This window comes from Epinephelus lanceolatus, chromosome 5 (genome assembly GCF_041903045.1).
Source record: "Epinephelus lanceolatus isolate andai-2023 chromosome 5, ASM4190304v1, whole genome shotgun sequence".
Taxonomy (NCBI): domain Eukaryota; kingdom Metazoa; phylum Chordata; class Actinopteri; order Perciformes; family Serranidae; genus Epinephelus; species Epinephelus lanceolatus.
Genome location: NC_135738.1, coordinates 19,791,435 through 19,814,544, shown reverse-complemented (window position 1 = coordinate 19,814,544; position 23,110 = coordinate 19,791,435). Strand labels below are relative to the sequence as shown.

The 23,110-nt window shown below is 40.2% G+C and overlaps 1 protein-coding gene across 1 annotated transcript in view; it reads right to left on the bottom strand.

The window, feature by feature from the left end:
* Positions 1-5,473: 5,473 nt before the first annotated feature.
* Positions 5,474-23,110, bottom strand: part of muc5fl (mucin 5f-like) — a 32,889-nt gene continuing 15,252 nt past the window's right edge. Inside the window, exons 26-44 of the mRNA XM_078167842.1 lie at positions 10,091-15,559; positions 9,822-9,991; positions 9,545-9,719; positions 9,194-9,441; positions 8,832-9,018; positions 8,529-8,739; positions 8,252-8,427; positions 8,008-8,077; positions 7,707-7,807; positions 7,593-7,624; positions 7,324-7,501; positions 7,119-7,223; positions 6,987-7,027; positions 6,760-6,882; positions 6,542-6,640; positions 6,299-6,427; positions 6,155-6,194; positions 5,950-6,073; positions 5,474-5,819 (exon numbers count right to left, since the gene is read on the bottom strand). Coding sequence (XP_078023968.1) covers positions 5,609-5,819; positions 5,950-6,073; positions 6,155-6,194; positions 6,299-6,427; positions 6,542-6,640; positions 6,760-6,882; positions 6,987-7,027; positions 7,119-7,223; positions 7,324-7,501; positions 7,593-7,624; positions 7,707-7,807; positions 8,008-8,077; positions 8,252-8,427; positions 8,529-8,739; positions 8,832-9,018; positions 9,194-9,441; positions 9,545-9,719; positions 9,822-9,991; positions 10,091-15,559 — 7,889 coding nt within the window. The 3' untranslated portion in view covers positions 5,474-5,608. The remainder of the gene's footprint in view (positions 5,820-5,949; positions 6,074-6,154; positions 6,195-6,298; positions 6,428-6,541; positions 6,641-6,759; positions 6,883-6,986; positions 7,028-7,118; positions 7,224-7,323; positions 7,502-7,592; positions 7,625-7,706; positions 7,808-8,007; positions 8,078-8,251; positions 8,428-8,528; positions 8,740-8,831; positions 9,019-9,193; positions 9,442-9,544; positions 9,720-9,821; positions 9,992-10,090; positions 15,560-23,110) is intronic.

Sequence of the window (23,110 nt, the reverse complement as noted above, 5' to 3'; positions counted from 1 at the left end):
GTACAGATTACGTGTGAGCAGCCTCAGCGTCAACAATGCAAAACGGCATTCATTTTCAGTAAGGATAACAGCGCATATTTTCATAATAATTATCCCAATGACAACTAATTAAAAAATGTAAAATAGTAATGAAATAAAATTAAATTTTGACAATATAACATTTTGATGGGCATAAATAAAGACTCTGCCCACACCACAGAAAGTAGAGCTCTCTTGAGTAAGTGTGATCTGAAAGGAGGGGTTAAAGGAGCAGTGTGTAGGATTTAGTGGCATCTGGCGGTAAATATTGCAGATAGCAACCAGCTGAAACTCCTATGTGCCAAACATGAACTCACAGTAAGGTTTCCTTCAGCATTCACTAATCGGTCGGTTTTTACTTGCAGTCGAATTATTGGCAGAGGTCACTTCCTCTCAAAACCAATGCATCCCGTGACTTAAACCAGTAAAATATGAATTCGTGTTACAAATCAGTGTTTCTCCTCAGCATTTATTCTCAAGAACGCTCCTATCCAATATAAATTTTTGGGGGGTATGTTTAAGATTGTCACTAAGCTGTTTTTAAATTTACCTCTTTATTCTTCTGTTTCTATGTACAATGTTGATTGGTGACTTACTGAATCTTGATGTTACGTTGGTAATATGACTAATTGCAAACGCATAGCCACCCCTACTTAAGACGGCTCCTCTTTGTTGCGAAAATGTTTGCCTGATAAAGGTCTAGTCCTCAAAACGCTGCAGCATTGAAATCATTATTTTTGCAAGTTAGACAGTGTGCTGGAGTCTTCTCTACAAGATTTTGAAATCGACCAGCCATAGAGGCAGATGGACAAAAAAGTTAATCTCCAACCTTGCCTGTGATATTCAAATACCAGCCCATGTATGAGATCTGCCATCTGCTTTACACTTGATAGGCAGGTGCGTCATAACCAAATCTAAATATCCCTCGGTGTTAAATGAATGCCACAAAATTACAAGGAATCAGTGTTTCCAGTAAGGATCTTGTTATTTTCAGGGAAATCACTTTCCTTTAAATCACATTCATAGTACGGTTTGACAATATCGCCATGCTGTATACTGTGAGCTCATAAAAATGTGTTTATCTGCACAGATTTAGCTACGAAGTCTACCTTAAGACAGCTAAAGATATCCCTGTTTCTGTCTGTCAGCCCATTGTAGGCAGTGGTTGAAATCAATAAGCAGGACTGCTCTTTATAGTATTGGTTTAGTAAAAAAACACGACCCTGTGAGTTCAGTTTAAAGACAGTATCAGTGTTAACATGTTTGCAGATCTCATGTTACTACACTGGTTTTGGAGCAACAGTCTTCGTCAGTCAGACTACTTGATCCTCAGAAAACATTGAAGCAGGTGTTACAATGAACTCTGCGAGCTGTCAGACCTGTCACATGCTGCAGGGTACACAAAACAACTGATGTGTTAAACAAATATTACCTGGTATAAAGGCTTCACTGGCAGACTTACGCAATATGGGGCAATGACCTCTGCTACTGCAACAAAATTTGAACACACTTTAAATAGGGTAGGCATAGTTAATGTAGCTGCATTTATCCAAAATATCAAAAGAAAGGAATGCTTTTATTTATTTTGTTAGGCTTTAGGAATACACTAGGGATGCACCGAAATGAAAATTTGTGGCCGATGCCGAAACCGAATATTATTAAACACTTGGCCGAATACCGAGTACCGAATACCGAATATCATTGTTTAGTTTTTCATTAGTTTTTGCAGATGAAAAGATAACATAAGATAAGATACACCTTTATTGATCCCATAATTGAGAAATTCCAGATTAGTGTTGTCACGGTATCAAAATTGGGACCCACTGAACGATACCAATGAAAATATCATGGTTCTGAGTAGTATCACGATACCACAGCGAAAATGAGGCAGATGTGCCTTTTGTCATTTATAAAAAGATAAATCACTTTTCTATAATACATCAATGATATTTCAATGGAATAAATTACTTATTGACTTATTCATACTTCAAAAACAGCATCAATAAGTGATTAACATAGGGGGGATCAAAATAAAATAAATAAATAAAATAAAAATCAACCAGCCACCCGCCTCCCCTGACAAGTAAAGAACAGTCCCTTCATAAGTAATGAACAGTCCCTAAAGTGCGGTGAGGTTTGTGGGCCATTACTGCCAGAAAGAGAGAAATGTGAACGGCTCGTTTCTCCTCTGACACGTCACATACCTGTGTTAGGCTGGCTCAGCTGTTCAGGTACTTCTGGGCAGTCATGACACCAAGAAGAGGATATTATTGGAACCGACTTCTCTGTTGTCCGGTAAGCCGATGGCCGCCGTATTTGACAGGAATACATTACTGTCTGTGTCTGTGACCCCCGTTCAACCCACAATCGGTGGGATTCGCCTTTCGTTTCTGTTGCTGGTTGAAATCTGTAGGCTGCTCGCACAGCGTGCTGAATGATTTAAGCCTATTTTGCTCGCTCAAAACTATTTTTAGTCACAAATGCGACTGCTGTGACGGACGGATCGCCACACTGCCGACATTTTACTCCGCCGGTCACGGCACGCCGTGACCGGCTATTATTCGGCCTTGCTTTTAACTTATTCCACCAAATACCGAATGTGTGTTTTTTTGCAATATTCGGCCGAATATATTCGGTTACCGAATATTCGGTGCATCCCTAGAAAACACACAATGCAATCTGTGAAAACTGAATGTATACATAAGGTTTTCTTCTCATAATGTTAATTTTTGCTTCGTAAAACCAGAAATTACGTTAAATCATCATAAAGCAGTCATTCATGAAGTGTTCAAATTTTCTGCTTTAGTGTTACGTAGATGTTATAATGTTGCCTGTTATTAAGTTTGAAGAATCCTGCAGGAATATGATATTAGTTTAAGATGAAGTGATTTCTGCAATGTAAGATAATCTCTTTAACATGACAGTATACATTAGGGAACTAAAATGTGGGATCATTGATTAAACAATAAATGTTTTCCAGAACTGTAAAATTCATTCAACATTGATTATGAAAGATATTAGGGCTGAAACTTAATTGTGTTCCATTTGTAAATGTCAGAAAAGGAAACAATGAGATGTCTAAGGAGTTAAATTTTTCTTTTTTTCACCATTTGTATTTTAGAAACACAAACTTATACAGTGGAAATTACTCCGACGTATCATGACATCGGAAATTATTTGACAGTGAAAGAGACAATAGCTGAAGGAAACTCTAAACCAACAATGAAACTTCTAGCTAAATGTTTGCTTTAATATGGTGACATGAATATACTGTATTATCTAAATGACATCTGAGTCATGAATCAGGGGATTTTAATTCGAATTTTGGCGTTTCCATCATAATTTTCCGATGCGATACTTCTAGATGCACATCTAAACAGGCTGATGGAAACCAGGCTAGTGAGGCTAAAAACAGAGTTCAAATAACGTTTTTCCAAACAACTTTTTATGTCGGGGCTTCAGGACACTTGGATCACTACGGACAAGCAGTATGGAGACATTTTGCGGTTTCAGTTATGTGTTTTTGGACGTTTTAATCTGGGGCGCCGTCAGCCTTGTTGCTACCCACTCCCCCTGGCATCTCCGCAAGTGTTGTGAGGACTCTAGAACTTCACTAGAGCCTCCCTCGGCATATGAGTGAGTAGATAATGGCTGAATTTTCATTTTTGGGTGCACAATCCCTTTAACTTCAGTTTTCTAAAAGATAAATGACTATATTTCTAAAAACAGGTAGGCTAAAGTTGGTTATTTAGCTAAAAATGATTTTCTTAAAAGTATTTTCAGAATAAAGATATTTTCCTCCCACTGCAGTGCAAAAGTTTTCAACGTGCCATATCTCCTTTCTTGTTACATATAGAAATAAAACACTTTGTATGTATGAAAATTAGTGATATAATGGAAAAATTATACTGCAGATGTTTCTGTTATGAATGCTGCCGTGCTAGCATTAGCGTTAGCTTAAGTGTTGATAAATTACCCTAAAAGATCGCCAGGTATTTGATAATACATGAAATTTACAAACTGGCGTCATATTGTCGTTGGGAACTGCCCATTGGTCCGACATCCCATTGGTTCGACCATATTAAACTCATTATTCCGAAGTCCGTTCCGAAATCATCATGATGCCCTGTGGTTAAGGTCTGGTTAGGTTTAGGCACAAAAACCACTTGGTTAGGGTCAGGAAAAGATCATGGTGTGGGTTAAAATGAAAAAGAAAGTGACAAACACATAAGCCGTGAGTCTGCTTCACCTCAAGCCGGTCGCGGCGCACCATACGCCCACCGCGAGCCGTTCAGCACCGTGGACAGTCGGACTAATGGGATGTCGAACCAATGGGCTGTGGAACCAACAAAACCATTAACAATCACCTTAGTTTATCCTAATAAGCCATTAAAATAAACAAACCAACCAAAACATCACTCATAGACTTAGCTTACCATTAGCAACGGCTGCGACCAGAGCAGCGACCGTTAATTGAACTTCCGGTCATTTGTGTTGACCCCTGAACTCAACGCTGTTCTTACAGAGAGGGTGAAATTACACCCCCTACTGTTTGAAATGCATAATGACAGGACTGTGAATATGTATGTATGATTTTGGTGAAAATGTGTATAAAATGATGCACAAGAATATAATATTTCCATTTGATGGTGTGGAGTAGCCATAAAAATCATGAAGAGTTGGGTCCAAACATTTCATTCAATGCAAAAATCATATAATGAAGATCTGGAACAAGTTTAAACAGAATATATACACATACGGGCAAGTATGTCAGTGAGGAATAATTATTTTTCCGACATAAAACACACTTGAGAGGAATTCAAAAAAAAAAAATCATCACCTGACACTGCTCACTGTTACTGCTGAACGTTCATACCAACACTGTTTGCTGCCTGAGCACCCTCCACCCCCACAGCCTCGTCCTTATGTGCTTCATTTTTTGGATAATGTTGATATAACTACATTTTTATGATTATGTATGTGTTTATTAGTACAATTCTCATGACCTCTGTGATTTACTGAGAGCTCCCTCAAAGAGCAGGGCTCATTTCCACCGAAGCATTTTGCTATTAAAAGCCACTTCCTTCACAACTCTATATCCACATTAATAAACAATACAATATTAATGCACACAGAGACAGAGGGCTGGCATTATTGGTGCAAGAGGATAACCCACCCCTCTCCATTTTAGCACCTCGGGCAGCAGTCTCATGTTGTCGCACAGGCTGTGGCGGCTGGACTTTCAGTTAGTGTAGTTCACCATGTTTTATTTGATGCAAAATGATACTATACTTTCTTTTCATTGTGAAAATTCATATTTTGGGTCTGTGTGAAATCAATAATAAATGTGTTTTTAAATAACCTTAATTCTTATTTTTGTGTAACCATGAGCAAATAATAAGAGTTGCATTGTCACAAACAAGAAAATAAAAGAGATAAGACATAACCTGAGTTGCATGTTTGTATTTGATTGATTTAATAGGTTAATATTCTCTATACAAAGCTTTGTAAGAGATGTAATAATTGTTAAGAAAATATAGGAAGAAACTTTTATATCCTTCATCCATTAAAGTGATGACAGATGTTTTTATTACACCAGTGTGGAACTTCGCCTCCTGCGAGCAGGTTTTGCAGCAGGTCTAGTGCAGTCTGAGTGGCTGCAACCACATTCCTCCACGTGGATGTATATGTAGGGAACCACATCTCCATTCAGGCAGTGCAAGTCGACAGTGCGATTGCTGGAGCGTGTCTCCCTACAGCAGGAGCAAGAATGCTCCATAGCGGCCGCTGCTTCAGAGTACCTGAAGAAAGCAGAGGCAGGAGTGATTAATACATTCAAAATATGCACAAAGTACACCCAAACAATTTTACATCTCCTCATCCTCATGGGTTTGTGACTATTTGGAGAAATGTGACTAATATCTTCCTTACATGGTGAAAGTGTTGCAGGTTCCTTCACAATATGGCAGATCCACCTCATTGTAAGACTGACAGCGCCCCTGCTTAATGTGTGTTTTCATGGATACCCGCTTGCAGCCCTTCTCCTTCTCCACACCTTTTAAAAACAGATGCACAATTAGCTTGTTTTCATTTAAGTATACCCTCTACCCAAAAGTAGAGTTAATGGCATACTCACAGATTTTACAACAGCCATTAGCTGATGTCTGAATGGTGCCCTGCGGAGGAAAATTCACAACATCAGCACAAACTGTTTCAGCATGTGTTCTCGCAGACACAGACAATCCAAATTAATTTGCTGGAAGTCATAAATGATACTTACAGGCTGGCAGTTGCTCTGATGGAATGGCGGGCAGACGATGTGCGAATTGAATGCTGTTAAAGTGTTTCCGATCTTAATGCAGGTGTAGTGCAGACACTTATTCTCAGGTGGTGACCAGGTATCTCCCGGCTGGAGGACAGCGAGACCGACATACACAAACATGCAGATATTAAAATCATGATGTACTTTCAGCTATTAACCATTATTATGTGGACCACAGCCGAAAGAGATGATCCAACTTACCTTCAAGAGCTTATCAGTACCATTGACACTAGCAACACAGTGTGTCTGTACACATTTCCCACAGCATTCATCGAAATCAGTTTCCTGATACTCATATCCCTGAAAGAAACGATAAGTTGACAAGTCAAGTTTTACAGGTTCATTTTCCACATAAAAATTATCCTGAGAAAATCAAGTTGTATTGTGTGTATGAGTGTAATAGGTGTAATTTTTCTTACCAGGTCGCAGTTTTTCTTGCATGTCTGAAACTCACAACGTTTTTTAAATAGACCAGTATTGGGGTCCACCTCATTGGTACAGATACAATCCTGACATGGAGGTGCAGGAACTGGAGAGCCAGGCTAGCAATTAAAGAGGAAACATATTTACTGTATACATGTGTTTTTTAACTATTCAGAACTTGTACAGCAGAAATCATGAATGATATATTTCCATTTTTACATACCCTGTATTCAATGTCTTTGTGGACACACACTCTTTTGGGCACTAGAAAAGAGTAAGAAAATGGGAATTATATAAAAGTGTCAATACCATAATTTGCTTTATACAAATTCAAACTATGAATTAATGAGCTCACCACATGTGTGTTCTGGACAGCATTTTCCTTCAGGAACATTGTCCTCCATCTCATATCCTACTTCACACTTCTTTTCAATGGGTGGGCAAGTGTCTCTGTGACATTCTGTAGAGATGATCAAAGAGCAATAAAGATCATTATCAATGTATAGCAATATAAAAAAAAACTCTGGAGAACAAATGTGCACTGATGCTACAGGTCTTACGGCAAACAAAGGCAGAACAGCAGGGGTCTGATGGATTAGTTTGGTTGACAAGGACAAACCCAGGTTCAGTGCAGCTTATTATAGGTGGTGCTGGGCACGTCTTTGGCTTGCATGTGACAGTCTTGGTGGACTCCTTACAGATGCAGTTTTGGCATTTGTACACAAACTCTTCATCAAACTGTAAGAATAAACCACAGTTGTGACTTACTGTCTCTTGCAAGTAAACAACACAGGTTGTGATTTAAACTGAACATGAACAGAAGACTCACCTCACGAGGAATGCCCTCAGGATCAAGACATCCTGTTGGAATATGAGCACTTCATGATTGATATGATATACATATTACTCCATGACACGGCTTGAAAATATATCCCACACTTACCACACTTTTCAACACATATGCCAGACTCTTTGTTGAAGAGCTTCATTCCATCCGGACAGAAGCAGCCCTCAGTCGTGTAGTTCATGGTTGGTTCATTAGGACTGTAATATTAAATCATCAAGAAAGAACACATAGTTTGCACTGCATCTTTCATATCTCTAAAACATACTTAATATAATACACTGTATTCTACTCTACTTAGTGCTACTATGTTGTTCCAAAGAATAGCTATTGCCACTATCAATTATGATCTTTGTCTCGGGAAAACGAACTGTAAAATCACACTTGTTATTAAACTTACTTGTCTTCACAGGTTGGCTGTTCTGCAGGACCACATGGCTTGTAAACTTTGTTTGATGGGCAGTCACTTGCTGTTAGTGAAGAAAAAAACTCAATTAGTTTATTTTAAAATACATACTGCCTCCATACTGTTTCTAATAAAACATGCAACAGCCTGTTCAATGTGTGCTAGATGCAAAAAAAGTGCGTCTCCTGATTTCACTGATACCAGTATTCACAGTAAAAGTATAGAAGGGGTTGCTTACCACACAGCTTGGTGTGGTTCCTCCAGTGCAGACAAACACCAGCCTGCGCACAGGCAGCGGCATACATCTGCAAACTTGTGCACTCCACTGCTGGGTTGGACATATGGCAGCTATCAAAAACACAGCCTAGGTAGAAATTCTCAGGAGAGACATAACGATGGCATGCTGCAAAGAGACTGTGAAAGTAAAACACAAACACAGATAAAAATCAAATTATGAAAAGTTAAAGTGTTTTAACTGCCATATATCAAACTTGTAGACTACTTATGGTGTCTACCCGCTCCTAAGCAGGGGACATAAGGAGTCTGGCTTGCATGGGGTTATGTTTGGTGGAGGTTCAGGTACACTGGTGGGCACTATGGATGGTGCGTGGCAGTTGGGTTGGTCAATGTGATTTGCAGGCCAGTAGTCGGCCATCACAGCACAATTGTCCACCAGCTGGCCTCCAGGCAACTTGCAGTCATCCCTCTGGTCGTTAGTGCAGGTTCCTGACAGTAGAGTCACAAAGCAGTTAATATTACACTCTTACCTCAGACAAGTGATTTACCTATTTGGCCACTGTAGAGAGATATGCTCTTACCACAATGGCCCTGTGTGTTACCACCAAAGTATTTATTTGGAAGGTAGACCCTGAAGCCAGTTATTCCAAATGTGATGACCACTTCTAGGCGAAGAATCTCATAAACCAAGTTCATGCCAGTGTCCAAGATCTTGACACCGTGATTTGAATAGTAAGGTAGTTGCAGACGTTCTCCATTTTTCAGTGCCTACAGGGAAAAACGTGAATACAGTATATCACATGAACAAATATAACATTCTATGACAAAAGGATTCCTCATTGCTACTCCATATACATTGACAGTAATCTACTGGAAGTGAGTCTGGTGAGTTTCTGAATATGAATATGCAATAAAACTTGCATATGACTATATATTGTTTTACCTCCAACTCCACTGCTCCAAGAAGGTTATGATTTATAAGTGTGATTACTTCCGATTCGTATGATATAATTATTGATCGCGGACATGACACATCTTCGGTGGGATCACAATAGACATTGTCAATATAAATGACCAGGTTAAATCTTGGTGAAGTCTCTTCCATCAAGACATAAGTACAGTTTCCTTGATAACTGTAGTAGCGTCCATCAAATGTGATGTAATGAGGATCTCCCCAGCCTTTACACACACCTGAAGAGAAACATGGAAAAGTTCAAAATCTTGAATGATTTAAAAGAAAAGCATATTAGTCAATAAACATGTCATACATCCCTTTAAATACAGAATGGCTTACAGTCACAAGCGTAATGTTGGCAGCAGCCCCACTTGTCATACACAAGAACTGGCTCGTTTCCGTTGGTACAAGTGATGTTCTGAAGAGGTGGACATTCATATGGAATTATTTCAACTGTATTGTTCTCAATGCACCTGGCCATAGTGCAGTTGCACAAGAAGAAGGTCTCATTTTGCTGATGTAAAGAGGAAAAAAGGGGAAAAATATCAGCATTTTCAAGAATTTTGAATAAACAGAATTATATATTTTAATGTGCAAAATATATTAAGATCCTTACTGCAACACCCCATGGGGGGCAGGTGGGAGGTTTAGGAATTGTGGGTGTGGGTGTAACTGGGGTCGTGGTTGGGCAAGGTGCAGTCTTGTTGTGAAGCTCACAAATATCAGAACATGTGATTGTGAGACATATACCTGATCCTATGTGTTTCATGTCGAAAATTACATGCCCTTTAGATGAGGAAAAAGACAAGTTAAACAGTGATAAAACATTAAAAAAAATCATCGCTTGTCACTGTCAAAGACAAAATAATTGTATTTTTTTCTTACCTGGCTTATAATGCTTGCCGTTAAATATACAGAAGCATTCTGTAGTGGTTGGGGTTTCAGTTGTAGTGGTAGGCGTAGTTGTTGTGGTTGGCCTTTCAGTTGTAGTAGTAGTGGGTGTAGTTGTTGTGGTTGGCGTTTCAGTTGTAGTAGGAGGTGTAGTTGTTGTAGTTGGTGTTTCAGTTGTAGTAGTGGGTGCAGTTGTGGTTGGTGTTTCAGTTGTAGTAGTGGGTGTAGTTGTAGTTGGTGTTTCAGTTGTAGTAGTGGATGTAGTTGTTGTGGTTGGTGTTTCAGCTGTAGTCGTTGTAGTTGGTGTCTCTGTTGTAGTGGTGGGTGTAGTTGTTGTGGTTGGTGTTTCAGTTGTAGTAGTGGGTGAAGTTGTTGTGGTTGGTGTTTCAGTTGTAGTAGTCGTTGTAGTTGGTGTCTCTGTTGTAGTAGTGGGTGTAGTTGTTGTGGTTGGTGTTTCAGTTGTAGTAGTGGGTGTAGATGTAGTTGGTGTCTCAGTTGTAGTTGTGGTTGGCGTTTCAGTTGTGGTAGTGGGTGTAGTTGTAGTTGGTGTCTCAGTTGTAGTAGTGGGTGTAGTAGTTGTGGTTGGTGTTTCAGTTGTAGTAGTGGGTGTAGTAGTTGTGGTTGGTGTTTCAGTTGTAGTAGTTGTTGTGGTTGGTGTTTCAGTTGTGGTAGTGGGTGTAGTTGTTGTGGTTGGTGTCTCAGTTGTAGTAGTTGGTGTAGTTGTTGTGGTTGGTGTCTCAGTTGTAGTAGTTGGTGTAGTTGTTGTGGTTGGTGTTTCAGTTGTAGTAGTGGGTGTTGTTGTAGTTGGTGTCTCAGTTGTAGTAGTGGGTGTAGTAGTTGTGGTTGGCGTCTCAGTTGTAGTAGTTGTTGTGGTTGGTGTTTCAGTTGTAGAAGTTGTTGTGGTTGATGTTTCAGTTGTGGTAGTGGGTGTAGTTGTTGTGGTTGGTGTTTCAGTTGTAGTAGTGGGTGTTGTTGTAGTTGGTGTCTCAGTTGTAGCAGTGGTGGTTGGTGTCTCAGTTGTAGTAGTTGTGGTTAGTGTTTCAGTTGTAGTAGTGGGTGTAGTTGTGGTTGGTGTTTCAGTTGTAGTAATGGGTGTAGTTGTTGTGGTTGGTGTTTCAGTTGTAGTAGTCGTTGTAGTTGGTGTCTCTGTTGTAGTGGTGGGTGTAGTTGTTGTGGTTGGTGTCTCAATTGTAGTAGTGGTGGTTGGTGTCTCAGTTGTAGTAGTGGTGGTTGGTGTCTCAGTTGTAGTAGTTGTGGTTGGTGTTTCAGTTGAAGTAGTGGTGGTTGGTGTCTCAGTTGTAGTAGTTGTGGTTGGTGTTTCAGTTGTAGTAGTGGGTGTAGTTGTGGTTGGTGTTTCAGTTGTAGTAGTCATTGTAGTTGGTGTCTCTGTTGTAGTGGTGGGTGTAGTTGTTGTGGTTGGTGTCTCAGTTGTAGTAGTGGTGGTTGGTGTCTCAGTTGTAATAGTTGTGGTTGGTGTTTTAGTTGTAGTAGTGGGTGTAGTTGTGGTTGGTGTTTCAGTTGTAGTAGTGGGTGTAGTTGTTGTGGTTGGTGTTTCAGTTGTAGTAGTCGTTGTAGTTGGTGTCTCAGTTGTAGTAGTGGGTGTAGTTGTTGTGGTTGGTGTTTCGGTTGTAGTAGTCGTTGTAGTTGGTGTCTCAGTTGTAGTAGTGGGTGTAGTTGTTGTGGTTGGTGTTTCAGTTGTAGTAGTGGGTGAAGTTGTTGTGGTTGGTGTTTCAGTTGTAGTAGTCGTTGTAGTTGGTGTCTCAGTTGTAGTAGTGGGTGTAGTTGTTGTGGTTGGTGTTTTAGTTGTAGTAGTGGGTGTAGTTGTGGTTGGTGTTTCAGTTGTAGTAGTGGGTGTAGTTGTTGTGGTTGGTGTCTCAGTTGTAGTGGTGGGTGTAGTTGTTGTGGTTGGTGTTTCAGTTGTAGTGGTGGGTGTAGTTGTTGTAGTTGGTTTTTCAGTTGTAGTAGTCATTGTAGTTGGTGTCTCAGTTGTAGTGGTGGGTGTAGTTGTTGTGGTTGGTGTTTCAGTTGTAGTGGTGGGTGTAGTTGTTGTGGTTGGTGTTTTGGTTGTAGTAGTAGTTGTAGTTGGTGTCCCAGTTGTAGTAGTGGGCGTAGTTGTTGTGGTTGGTGTTTCAGTTGTAGTAGTAGTAGTTGTAGTTTGTGTTTCAGTTGTAGTAGTCGTTGTAATTGGTGTCTCTGTTGTAGTGGTGGGTGTAGTTGTTGTGGTTGGTGTTTCAGTTGTAGTAGTGGGTGAAGTTGTTGTGGTTGGTGTTTCAGTTGTAGTAGTCGTTGTAGTTGGTGTCTCAGTTGTAGTAGTGGGTGTAGTTGTTGTGGTTGGTGTTTCAGTTGTAGTAGTGGGTGTAGTTGTTGTGGTTGGTGTTTCAGTTGTAGTAGTGGGTGTAGTTGTTGTGGTTGGTGTTTTGGTTGTAGTAGTAGTTGTAGTTGGTGTTTCAGTTGTAGTAGTGGGTGTAGTTGTTGTGGTTGGTGTTTCAGTTGTAGTAGTGGGTGTAGTTGTTGTGGTTGGTGTTTCGGTTGTAGTAGTAGTTGTAGTTGGTGTTTCAGTTGTAGTAGTGGGTGAAGTTGTTGTGGTTGGTGTTTCAGTTGTAGTAGTCGTTGTAGTTGGTGTCTCAGTTGTAGTAGTGGGTGTAGTTGTTGTGGCTGGTGTTTCAGTTGTAGTAGTGGGTGTAGTTGTTGTGGTTGGTGTTTCGGTTGTAGTAGTAGTTGTAGTTGGTGTTTCAGTTGTAGTAGTGGGAGTTGTAGTTGATGGGGTTGTAGTAGTGGGAGTTGTAGTTGATGGGGTTGTTGTGGTAGTAGGTGGAGTTGTAGTTGATAGGGTTGTTGTGGTAGTAGGTGGAGTTGTAGTTGATGGGGTTGTTGTGGTTCCACACGGTACTTCACAACATACTCTGATCTCATAGTCGAAACACTTTCGTGGAGGTTGTAACTGGTCCTCTTTTTTACATGTCAAACCATGTCCATTTTTACACTGTACAACTTGTTTGGTTTCAGCCACAAAGTCAGAAAAGCGTTTATTAGGATAATCTGCAGCCCTACACTCAGTGTACCAGGGGTCTTGGCATATTTTAAAACCATGATTCCCGATGTTCTCATATGTTTCCCAGTCACTGCCGTCCTCTCGTGGGTCATGCACGTTATACCACTCTGACCACTCACACCTTGGAACACAAGTTGTAGTTGGTGTTTCAGTTGTAGTAGTCGTTGTAGTTGGTGTCTCAGTTGTAGTGGTGGGTGTAGTTGTTGTGGTTGGTGTTTCAGTTGTGGTAGTGGGTGTAGTTGTTGTGGTTGGCGTCTCAGTTGTAGTAGTGGGTGTAGTTGTAGTTGGTGTCTCCGCTGTAGTTGTGGTTGGTGTTTCAGTTGTAGTAGTCGTTGTAGTTGGTGTCTCAGTTGTAGTGGTGGGTGTAGTTGTTGTGGTTGGTGTTTCAGTTGTGGTAGTGGGTGTAGTTGTCGTGGTTGGCGTCTCAGTTGTAGTAGTGGGTGTAGTTGTAGTTGGTGTCTCCGTTGTAGTTGTGGTTGGTGTCTCAGTTGTAGTAGTCGTTGTAGTTGGTGTCTCAGTTGTAGTGGTGGGTGTAGTTGTTGTGGTTGGTGTTTCAGTTGTAGTGGTGGGTGGAGCTGTTGTGGTTGGTGTTTTAGTTGTGGTAGTGGGTGTAGTTGTTGTGGTTGGCGTCTCCGTTGTAGTAGTGGTGGTTGGTGTCTCAGTTGTAGTAGTTGTGGTTGGTGTTTCAGTTGTAGTAGTGGGTGTAGTTGTTGTGGTAGGTGTTTCAGTTGTAGTAGTCGTTGTAGTTGGTGTCTCTGTTGTAGTGGTGGGTGTAGTTGTTGTGGTTGGTGTTTCAGTTGTAGTAGTGGGTGAAGTTGTTGTGGTTGGTGTTTCGGTTGTAGTAGTCGTTGTAGTTGGTGTTTCAGTTGTAGTAGTAGGTGTAGTTGTTGTGGTTGGTGTTTTGGTTGTAATAGTGGTTGTAGTTGGTGTTTCAGTTGTAGCAGTCGTTGTAGTTGGTGTCTCAGTTGTAGTGGTGGGTGTAGTTGTTGTGGTTGGTGTTTCAGTTGTAGTGGTGGGTGTAGTTGTTGTGGTTGGTGTTTCAGTTGTGGTAGTGGGTGTAGTTGTAGTTGGTGTCTCAGTTGTAGTAGTGGGTGTAGTTGTTGTGGTTGGCGTCTCAGTTGTAGTAGTGGTGGTTGGTGTTTCAGTTGTAGTAGTGGGTGTAGTTGTTGTGGTTGGTGTTTCAGTTGTAGTAGTGGGTGTAGTTGTAGTTGGTGTTTCAGTTGTAGTAGTCGTTGTAGTAGGTGTCTCTGTTGTAGTGGTGGGTGTAGTTGTTGTGGTTGGTGTTTCAGTTGTGGTAGTGGGTGTAGTTGTAGTTGGTGTCTCAGTTGTAGTAGTGGGTGTAGTTGTGGTTGGCATCTCAGTTGTAGTAGTGGTGGTTGGTGTCTCAGTTGTAGTAGTGGGTGTAGTTGTTGTTTCAGTTGTAGTAGTGGGTGTAGGTGTAGTTGTAGTTGGTGTTTCAGTTGCAGTAGTGGGTGTAGTTGTTGTAGTTGGTGTCTCAGTTGTAGTAGTGGGTGTAGTTGTTGTAGTTGGTGTCTCAGTTGTAGTAGTGGGTGTAGTTGTTGTGGTTGGTGTTTCAGTTGTAGTAGTGGGTGTAGTTGTAGTTGGTGTTTCAGTTGTAGTAGTGGGTGTAGTTGTTGTGGTTGGTGTTTCAGTTGTAGTAGTGGGTGTAGGTGTTGTGGTTGGTGTTTCGGTTGTAGTAGTAGTAGTTGGTGTTTCAGTTGTAGTAGTGGGAGTTGTAGTTGGTGGGGTTGTTGTGGTTTCACATGGCGGTACTTCACAACATACTCTGATCTCATAGTCGAAACACTTTCGTGGAGGTTGTAACTGGTCCTCTTTTTTACATGTCAAACCATGTCCATGTTTACACTGTACAACTTGTCCGGTTTGATCCACAAAGTCAGGGAGGGGTGTATTAGGATAATCTGCAGCCCTACACTCAGTGTACCAGGGGTCTTGGCATATTTTAAAACCATGATTCCTGATGTTCTCATATGTTTCCCAGTCACTGCCGTCCTCTCGTGGGTCATGCACGTTATACCACTCTGACCACTCACACCTTGGAACACACGTTGTAGTTGTGGTTGGTGTTTCAGTTGTAGTAGTAGGTGTGGTTGTTGTGGTTGGTGTTTCAGTTGTAGTAGTGGGTGTAGTTGTTGTAGTAGGTGTTTCAGTTGTAGTAGAGGGTGTAGTTGTTGGTATTGGTGTTGTTGTGCAAATGTAATCTCCATGTATCACTGTTGCATTCTTGCATATTGCATAGTAGCACTTTCCCATGTTGTCGGTCACATTGTAAATTATGTCACCTTCTTTGTATCTAGTGCCGTTGTAAAAGCAGCCTGGACATACCTCCACACACAACTCAGTCTCCTCATCGAATATGGGCTTATCGTCTGGGCATACAGGGTAACAGCCTGTACAAATCAAAGCAGAAAACATAATACAGTATTTTTTGACAGAAAAGCATCGCTTGGATTTTAGCCAGCGGGTGCGCAAAAACGGATCTCTCTCCATAGCCTTCATGACATAATATATATTTTATTTATTCATTTTTACAGAAGTTGTAGCATATTCTTTTTGTAAAGCTACAGAACTTGTTTGGCTCAGCAATGTTAATAAGTTTGAGCCATGTGTTTGTTATGGTCTGAAATAAAACAAGATGAGAACTTAAATATTCCCTGCGCTTTCTGTGATGTAGTGTGCTTGCTTATCATAGGAAGTAATTAGAAATGACTCTTTACATTAAGGTAGTAGCCTAGTGAGAACAGGGTGTTGGGGGAATCACTTTTTTTTCTCTTTTTCATCAAACCGCAGTTTTTGCAAGTTCCCGCAATTTTTGCAAGTTCCCGCAATTTTTGCAAGTTCCCGCAATTTCATCGCATAAAATTGCATAAATATCCCGCATATTCCATCGCATTTTTTAAGAAAACGTGCCGCATAATCAAGGATTTTTGCCCGCAACAATCACAAAAAAACTCTGCATTTTGCTGGAAGGACTGATAAACAAATTGTCCAGAATTAGCTTGATGATGATGGTGGTCCTGGATAAAGCTAACCAAATCTATCCAGGATTGCAGGAATATGCAACTGCAAAATGACATCATCCTTACTCTTAATGTTAATGAACAATATTCTAGCCTATTGGCAAGTGTTAGCATGGCCAACCTAGTTAGCAAGCAAACTTGCTAATCCTGCAGTAGCTTATAAGGTTTTTGTTCAATGTTACTGAGGCTTTTGTTTAATTGTACTAACTTCAATTTGGAAAACTAGCTTAGCCCTAAAGAAGCAAAAAGGAATTTTGAAGCAAGCACAAGAGCAGTACACTGATGATGTCAGAGGGCTCTGATTGGTTGATTGCAATGTTGGTCCAGGAGCATGATGTGGGATGTTGATCCAGGAGCATGTCCTACTTGGCAAAATCATGTTGTGCTGGGGTTTTTACCGCAGTTTGCAACACACAGCCCCTTGTCTGTTTACAGTCAGCTCTGTTTGTTGCCATGGAGACGTTGCACATACACTAACTTGCCAACAGTTGTGACAATGTATAGATGCAAACACATTACATTTGTAGCATGTGTGGCATGCCCCTACAAACCACGCCCACCGCTAGCACAAGATCAACCCACCAACAAGACAGTTATCTGAACCCTTCTGAAACATGAAGTTGTAGTGAACAAATATGAGGCCAAACGTACCAATGATTAACTTTATCCACCTTATTTTCAAACACGGAATAATAATAAATAAATAAATAGTGATCAACGTTTTTTTGTGCGTGATTTCCGGTCAGCCGCTTTCCCTCGTGCTTTCCCTTACCGGAGCTAACGGTGCAAGCTAATTTTTTTTCAATTTTCAGTTGTTTATGTTAGTCAATCAGTTAGTTAGTTAGTTAGTTAGTCTGTGTATTTTGTATAACGTTAGATAACTGTGCCCACGTTTCCGTTATAACGGAAATTTATTCCCTCTAAACGTGAATAAATCGCATGTCAATCATAAACTATGAACCAAAAAAGCACAATCTATCCCGAGTGAGACAAACTGCTTGATCCCCGTCTCCAGTGTACCAGCAGAGAACCTGCAGAACCGAATCAGCGAAAAAACACACCGGGCTACACAGCCTCTCTACCTGAGCAGCTGAAGCTGCGGCTCGCACCCTCGACACACAGACGGTGCTTCTGCATGCCAGCCACACGTGTGCGCAACTGTGAGAAATGAATATGTGAGGTGTACGCTGCTTTTCTATCTTTTTTTCCCTTTTCTTTCTTTCTTTCTGTCAGCGACATACACTCCTAACACAGGATGGGTTGTTTTAATTGACTGAGTTGATCGTTAAGCCATAGTGATGCGTGGATCGGCTCTGACAGCACCCGAATCAGCATGTACGCATCAACCATCCAGCCGTTACAACATGATTGAGCTAGCAAAGCATTTTTGTGTTGCTATGTGTGGTATTTATTCAGTTTTGGAAAATCACGATGTCTAGAAAGCATCAGTGGCTGCAGCTGACAGGGACAGCTAACGTTAACACTAGCAGCAAAGCTAACATCAGGATCGTCATCCGTTAAAAGCCTCCCGTTGTCGGATACGACATGAAACTACTCCAGTTAGCTCAGTCATGTTGTAACTAAGACATCCGCTGGAGAAAATATTTTTTTCACGGGCCACTTTGTGAGTTTAGTGAGTTATTACAGACACGGCTAATGGCTAACAGCTAACGGTTAGCCCAGCTAATCTACGATAACCATGTTATTAATTACACACAGAGAAAATACTGTTTGTTCAGTCATTGTGTTTATAGACTTTACAAACATCAGATTAGTCTAAACGGTGATATAGTGACGTGGAAAATGTGATATATACATATATATAGCTAAACTCAGCAAGGTAAACAACAAGGGGATTCCCATTTACACAGTGGTAAGAGTGCTGGACCGGAAGTGTCGCAAAAAAAAACGGAAGCTGGCTGCGTTCTGTTTTGCCTCTGTGTTTCTGTGAAAAATAAGGTGGATAATCCAAGGAAAGACTACAGAATTTGGAACAACAGATCGAAAAACTGGATAAAAACAATGCTCAAAATCCTTCCAGAGAACTATACAGGAAGATGTTGTTGTTAAAATATGAGTATAACAAAATCTTTACTTCTAACATAACTAAATCTTTGTGGTATATGAAGGAAACATTTTTTGAATATGGGGAAAAAGTACATAACTTGCTGTCTAGACAACTTAGAAAAATAGAAAGTGACTGTACGATACAGAGAATTAAAAATAGCACAGGGAAACTACTTTATGCAGGTAAAGAAATCAATAATCAATTTTTGAATTTTATAGAGAATTATATCGTTCCAGGTCTGAAAAGGATCCTATTTCTATTCAGAATTTTTTAAATGGCTGTAACCTTCCAAGCCTTAACCAAGAAGATATAGACTTCTTAACTAAAACTATTACCTTAGAAGAAATACAGTTCACAGTTAAAGGATTGAAGAACGGCAAGGCTCCGGGGCCTGATGGCTTTACCGCAGAATTTTTCAAAAAAATGTCAGTAACTATCCTTCCATACCTCCATAAAGTCATTACTTATGCAGTGGAGAGTGAAGAATTTCCACAAACTATGTGCGAGGCAGTTATAACTGTCATTCCTAAGAAGGGTAAAGACCCTCAGGACGTGGGTTCGTATCGTCCGCTATCCTTGCTTAATTTAGATGCGCGCATATTTGCCAAGGTTCTGGCCCTGAGACTGAATAAAGTTATCAGCAAAATCATTCATCCTGAACAGACTGGATTTATTCCCAACCTGCAATCTTTTTTTAATTTGAGGCATCTCTTTAATGTATTATATACTACACGAAAACCTGAGGAGGATCTAGTTATTGCTGCACTTGCTGCGGATGATATATTACTGTACATAAAAAATCCAAAGGTGAGCATTCCACAAGCATTAGAAATCATTACTATTTTTGGAAATTTTTCTGGATACCGTATTAACTGGAATAAGAGTGAACTTATGCCTGTCAGATTGCACAACCTAGATATATTAAACACCTTACCTTTTAAAGTGACTCTTAATAAATTCACTTACCTAGGTATTCAGGTTACTAGAAAATTCCACGATTTATTTAAAGAAAATTTTACTACTTTCATTTCTCGATTACAGTCACGTATAAAATACTGGAAGACTCTGCCTCTCTCTCTCTCTCATAGGCAGAGTGAATGCAATTAAAATGGTTTGCTTACCCCAATTGCTTTACCTATTTCAAAATCTTCCGATTTATTTAACAAAGGCATTTTTCTCAAAACTAGATTTCATTATATCCCAATTTCTTTGGAATAACAAACGTCCCAGAATACAAAAGACCCATCTATGTAAATCTAAGACAGCGGGAGGCTTAGCTTTACCCAACTTTAACCGTTACTATTGGGCTATAAACGTCCATGTATGGATGTACTACTTTCACTTTCCTACTGCCTCACATAAATGGTTGCTATTAGAAAGAGAAGACTGTTCACCATATAATCCAGGGGCCATTCTCTTATCACCTTCCAGACTTCCCAAATCAAAATATCAGGGCAACGAAATAATATCTGCATCAATTTGCATTTGGAAGCAACTAAATAAACATTTCAGTCTCAGCGCTCTGGCTCCTCTGATGCCAATTTATGGAAATCCCTCATTTGCGCCATCCACTCTGGATGTTGCCTTTAAATTTTGGGAAAAGTGTGGAATCCAAACATTACTAGATCTGTATATTGATAGGAATTTTGCTTCATTTCAACAACTGGTTGATAAATTTAAACTACCTGAATCCAATTTTTTCAGATATCTTCAGATTAGAGATTATGTTCAGAAGTATATACCATCCTATGACACTATAAGAGACTCTACCTTTAGATCAGTTGTCACAATGTCACCATGTACTCCCCGTCTGGTATCAACATTATATATGCTTTTACAGGATGAAAAGGTTGACACATCTCGCATTAGAGAGAAATGGGAAAAAGATCTAAATATCCAGATTACAGAGGAGCAATGGAACCAGAGTTTAAAACAAATTAATCAATGTTCTATCAATGTCAGACACTGTTTAATGCAATTTAAAATAGTACACAGACTACATATTTCCAAATCTAAGATTAATAAATGGTTCTCCTCTGTTTCCTCTTTTTGCGATAAGTCAATCTAATGATGCCACTCTTGTACATTCTTACTTAATGTGTCCTAAGATTAATATGTATTGGAGCAACATTCTTGACACAATCTCAAATATTCTGGACTCTAGAATTGAGCTGGAGGCGCAAGCTATTATTTTCAATACCTTAGAAAGATTAAATAATTTCACACCGGCCCATTGACAATTTATTAGCTATTGTCTTATATCTGCCAAGAAATGCTTGCTGATGCTATGGAAGGGTAAAGAATGTCCAAATGTTAAAATGTGGCTTAATGATCTTGTTAATATCTCTGAGCTGGAGAGGATTAGATATATTAGGAATGATCAGGTGAATTTATTTGATGCAATTTGGCAACCTCTTATTCACTATCTTGACAGGCCAAGTAGCAGAGCTTAACTCTGCTTATAGGTAGTTTCTGTTACTGCTATAAAGTAGATCCTCTGGGTGGTGTAGTAGGGGAGGTGGGGTGTGGGAAATAAATTTATTGATTTATTCACCTATTTTTTATTTATTTATTTTAGTGTATAAATATAATTTATTTCTTTTCTTTTTTTTTTAATTCTCTTTAGTTTTTCCACTATGGTGTCAGTTTCGTAATAGAAATTGATGTCCGTGTAAGTTATGGATATCAATTACTGATGGTCTATATTATATTTGTATTTATATTTTAGTAACCTTTATATTTGTAAATTAATTAATGGATTGTGCATACTGGACTTCACTCTCAATAAAATGTTTGAAAGAAAGTAACTTTATAATCCATAGCACATGAAGACATGATTTACTTTTCGAGTAACAAGATACAAACCTTACAATTATCCTTAACCTAACCTTAACTACCTCTCTTTTACCTAGATACATACATTAAAAAAAAAGGAAACGTTTCTAGCTTCCATGGTTTGTGGCCTACTGAATGTGCGCAGTAGTGTTCCTCCTGCTGGCCCACGAGTTTCTGCTTGGCTCATAGATTCTTCTTTGTGATGACGTCACAGATTTTTAAAATGCTTTTCTTGGCTTCAGGAAATTTTTACAAATGTAAGACCTCCATGGATCAAAAATTCATTATAGAAAGAGTCATGATTGACCTTGTTTGCAGTTTGAGGTGTCCTGTCAATAGTTTTACAGATGTCTCTTTTACAGTGGTGGTCTATGGGGAAAATGCTTTTTGGCCTGAACATGATTTTTTTTGTTGCAATACCATGAGTGGCCACTGTGAAAGATTCATAGTTGGCTAAATGGCAATCTGGAAATCCATCGGTAAAAAAAAAAAATAATTTTTTTCTTCCTTTACCTCTGGAGGCACAGCCCGGAGTTTTTCGACTAACGGAAGTGCAGGGGCCTCACACCCTTCACTTCCAGCGGTGCCCCCAGGGAATCGCCGTGTTGTTTACAAATACTTCGGGTAGAAAACCAGCAGAGTTGAGCTATATATCACCGTGTAGACTAATCTGATGTTTGTTAAGTCTATAAACACAATGATTGAACAAACGTTACTATTTCCGTGTGCACGTTAACACGGTTATCGTAGATTAGCTGGGCTAACCGTTAGCTGTTAACGTTAGCCGTAAGCGGTGTCTGTAATAACCATAGACTGTATAAAAATAAGGTAATAACTCAATAAACGGTCCGTGAATAAAATATTTTTTCCAGCGGATATCTTAGTTACAACATGATTGAGCTAGCAAAGCAGTTTTGTGTTGCTATGTGTGGTATTTATTCAGTTATGGGAAATCACGATGTCTAGAAAGCATCAGTGGCTGCTGCTAACAGTGACAGTTCGCAAAGCAACATCAGGACGTCATCTGTTTAAAGCCTCCTGTTGTCGGATTACGACATGAAACTACTCCAGTTAGCTAAATCATGTTGTAACTCAGACATCCGCTGGAAAAAAAAAAAATTTGTCACGTTGACGAGACGCCGTTTTGGGTGGAGCGGTCGCTATGGACGCGGAGCTTGCTGTTTCTGTAGGTACACATTTCCTGGGGACACCTGCATGTCTCGGCCGCGCCCCCTCCATTGTGATTGGCTAAAGCGCAGCATCGTTCAGACTCAAAGGCCCCCCCCCCCCCCCCCCCCCCCCACCCCCTCTAGTCGTCTTTCACACAGGGCTGCCGACAGATTCTACAGTGTAAATTGCAGAATCTGTCTTGAGAGATTAGCTAAATGCTAACTTGGCACCATCAGGGCTTCCACCTCTGGAGCTGAAGCAAAGAGAACTGATTGTGTAGACAAGGTGGGTGAGTCATGTAGCTAGTGGGTGGTTCATGTAGCTGCTCCAGCTGTAGCCATACCTACTAGTTATAGTTTGCAAGGCTGGTGTAGAAATGCATGCCAAATAGAAAAGCAATCATGTCTGGTCGGAAGGAGAAACACACCTACTTTTAAACATTATGAAAGACTTGGCTATCAACAGTTTGTTGGATACGTGCAAATATCGCAATACCGACCTTTACAAGAAGGTAACTTAAGGAATGAAAGAGGGAGGCTGTGTTCATACGGTCCAACAAGTCCGCCACCACTGAGAAAACTTAACTAAACTTGTTTCGATGCAAATAAGCAAAATGACAACCAGAACATGTGAGCGGAGTGGACCGGGTGAAAATTTCCACTCCTCGCTCGCAGACCTGTCACTTTGCGCTGCTCATCTGCTCCACTTGGTTCTGTGCATTCTTCGCTCCGGTCCGGTCCACTCCATTATAAATTTAAAACTGCGTCGTACTACCCTAACCTGTAATCTTCTATTCACAAATAAAACATGAGCTTGGTAGATTCTCCGGGGAAGCCCTCTCCCCTCTC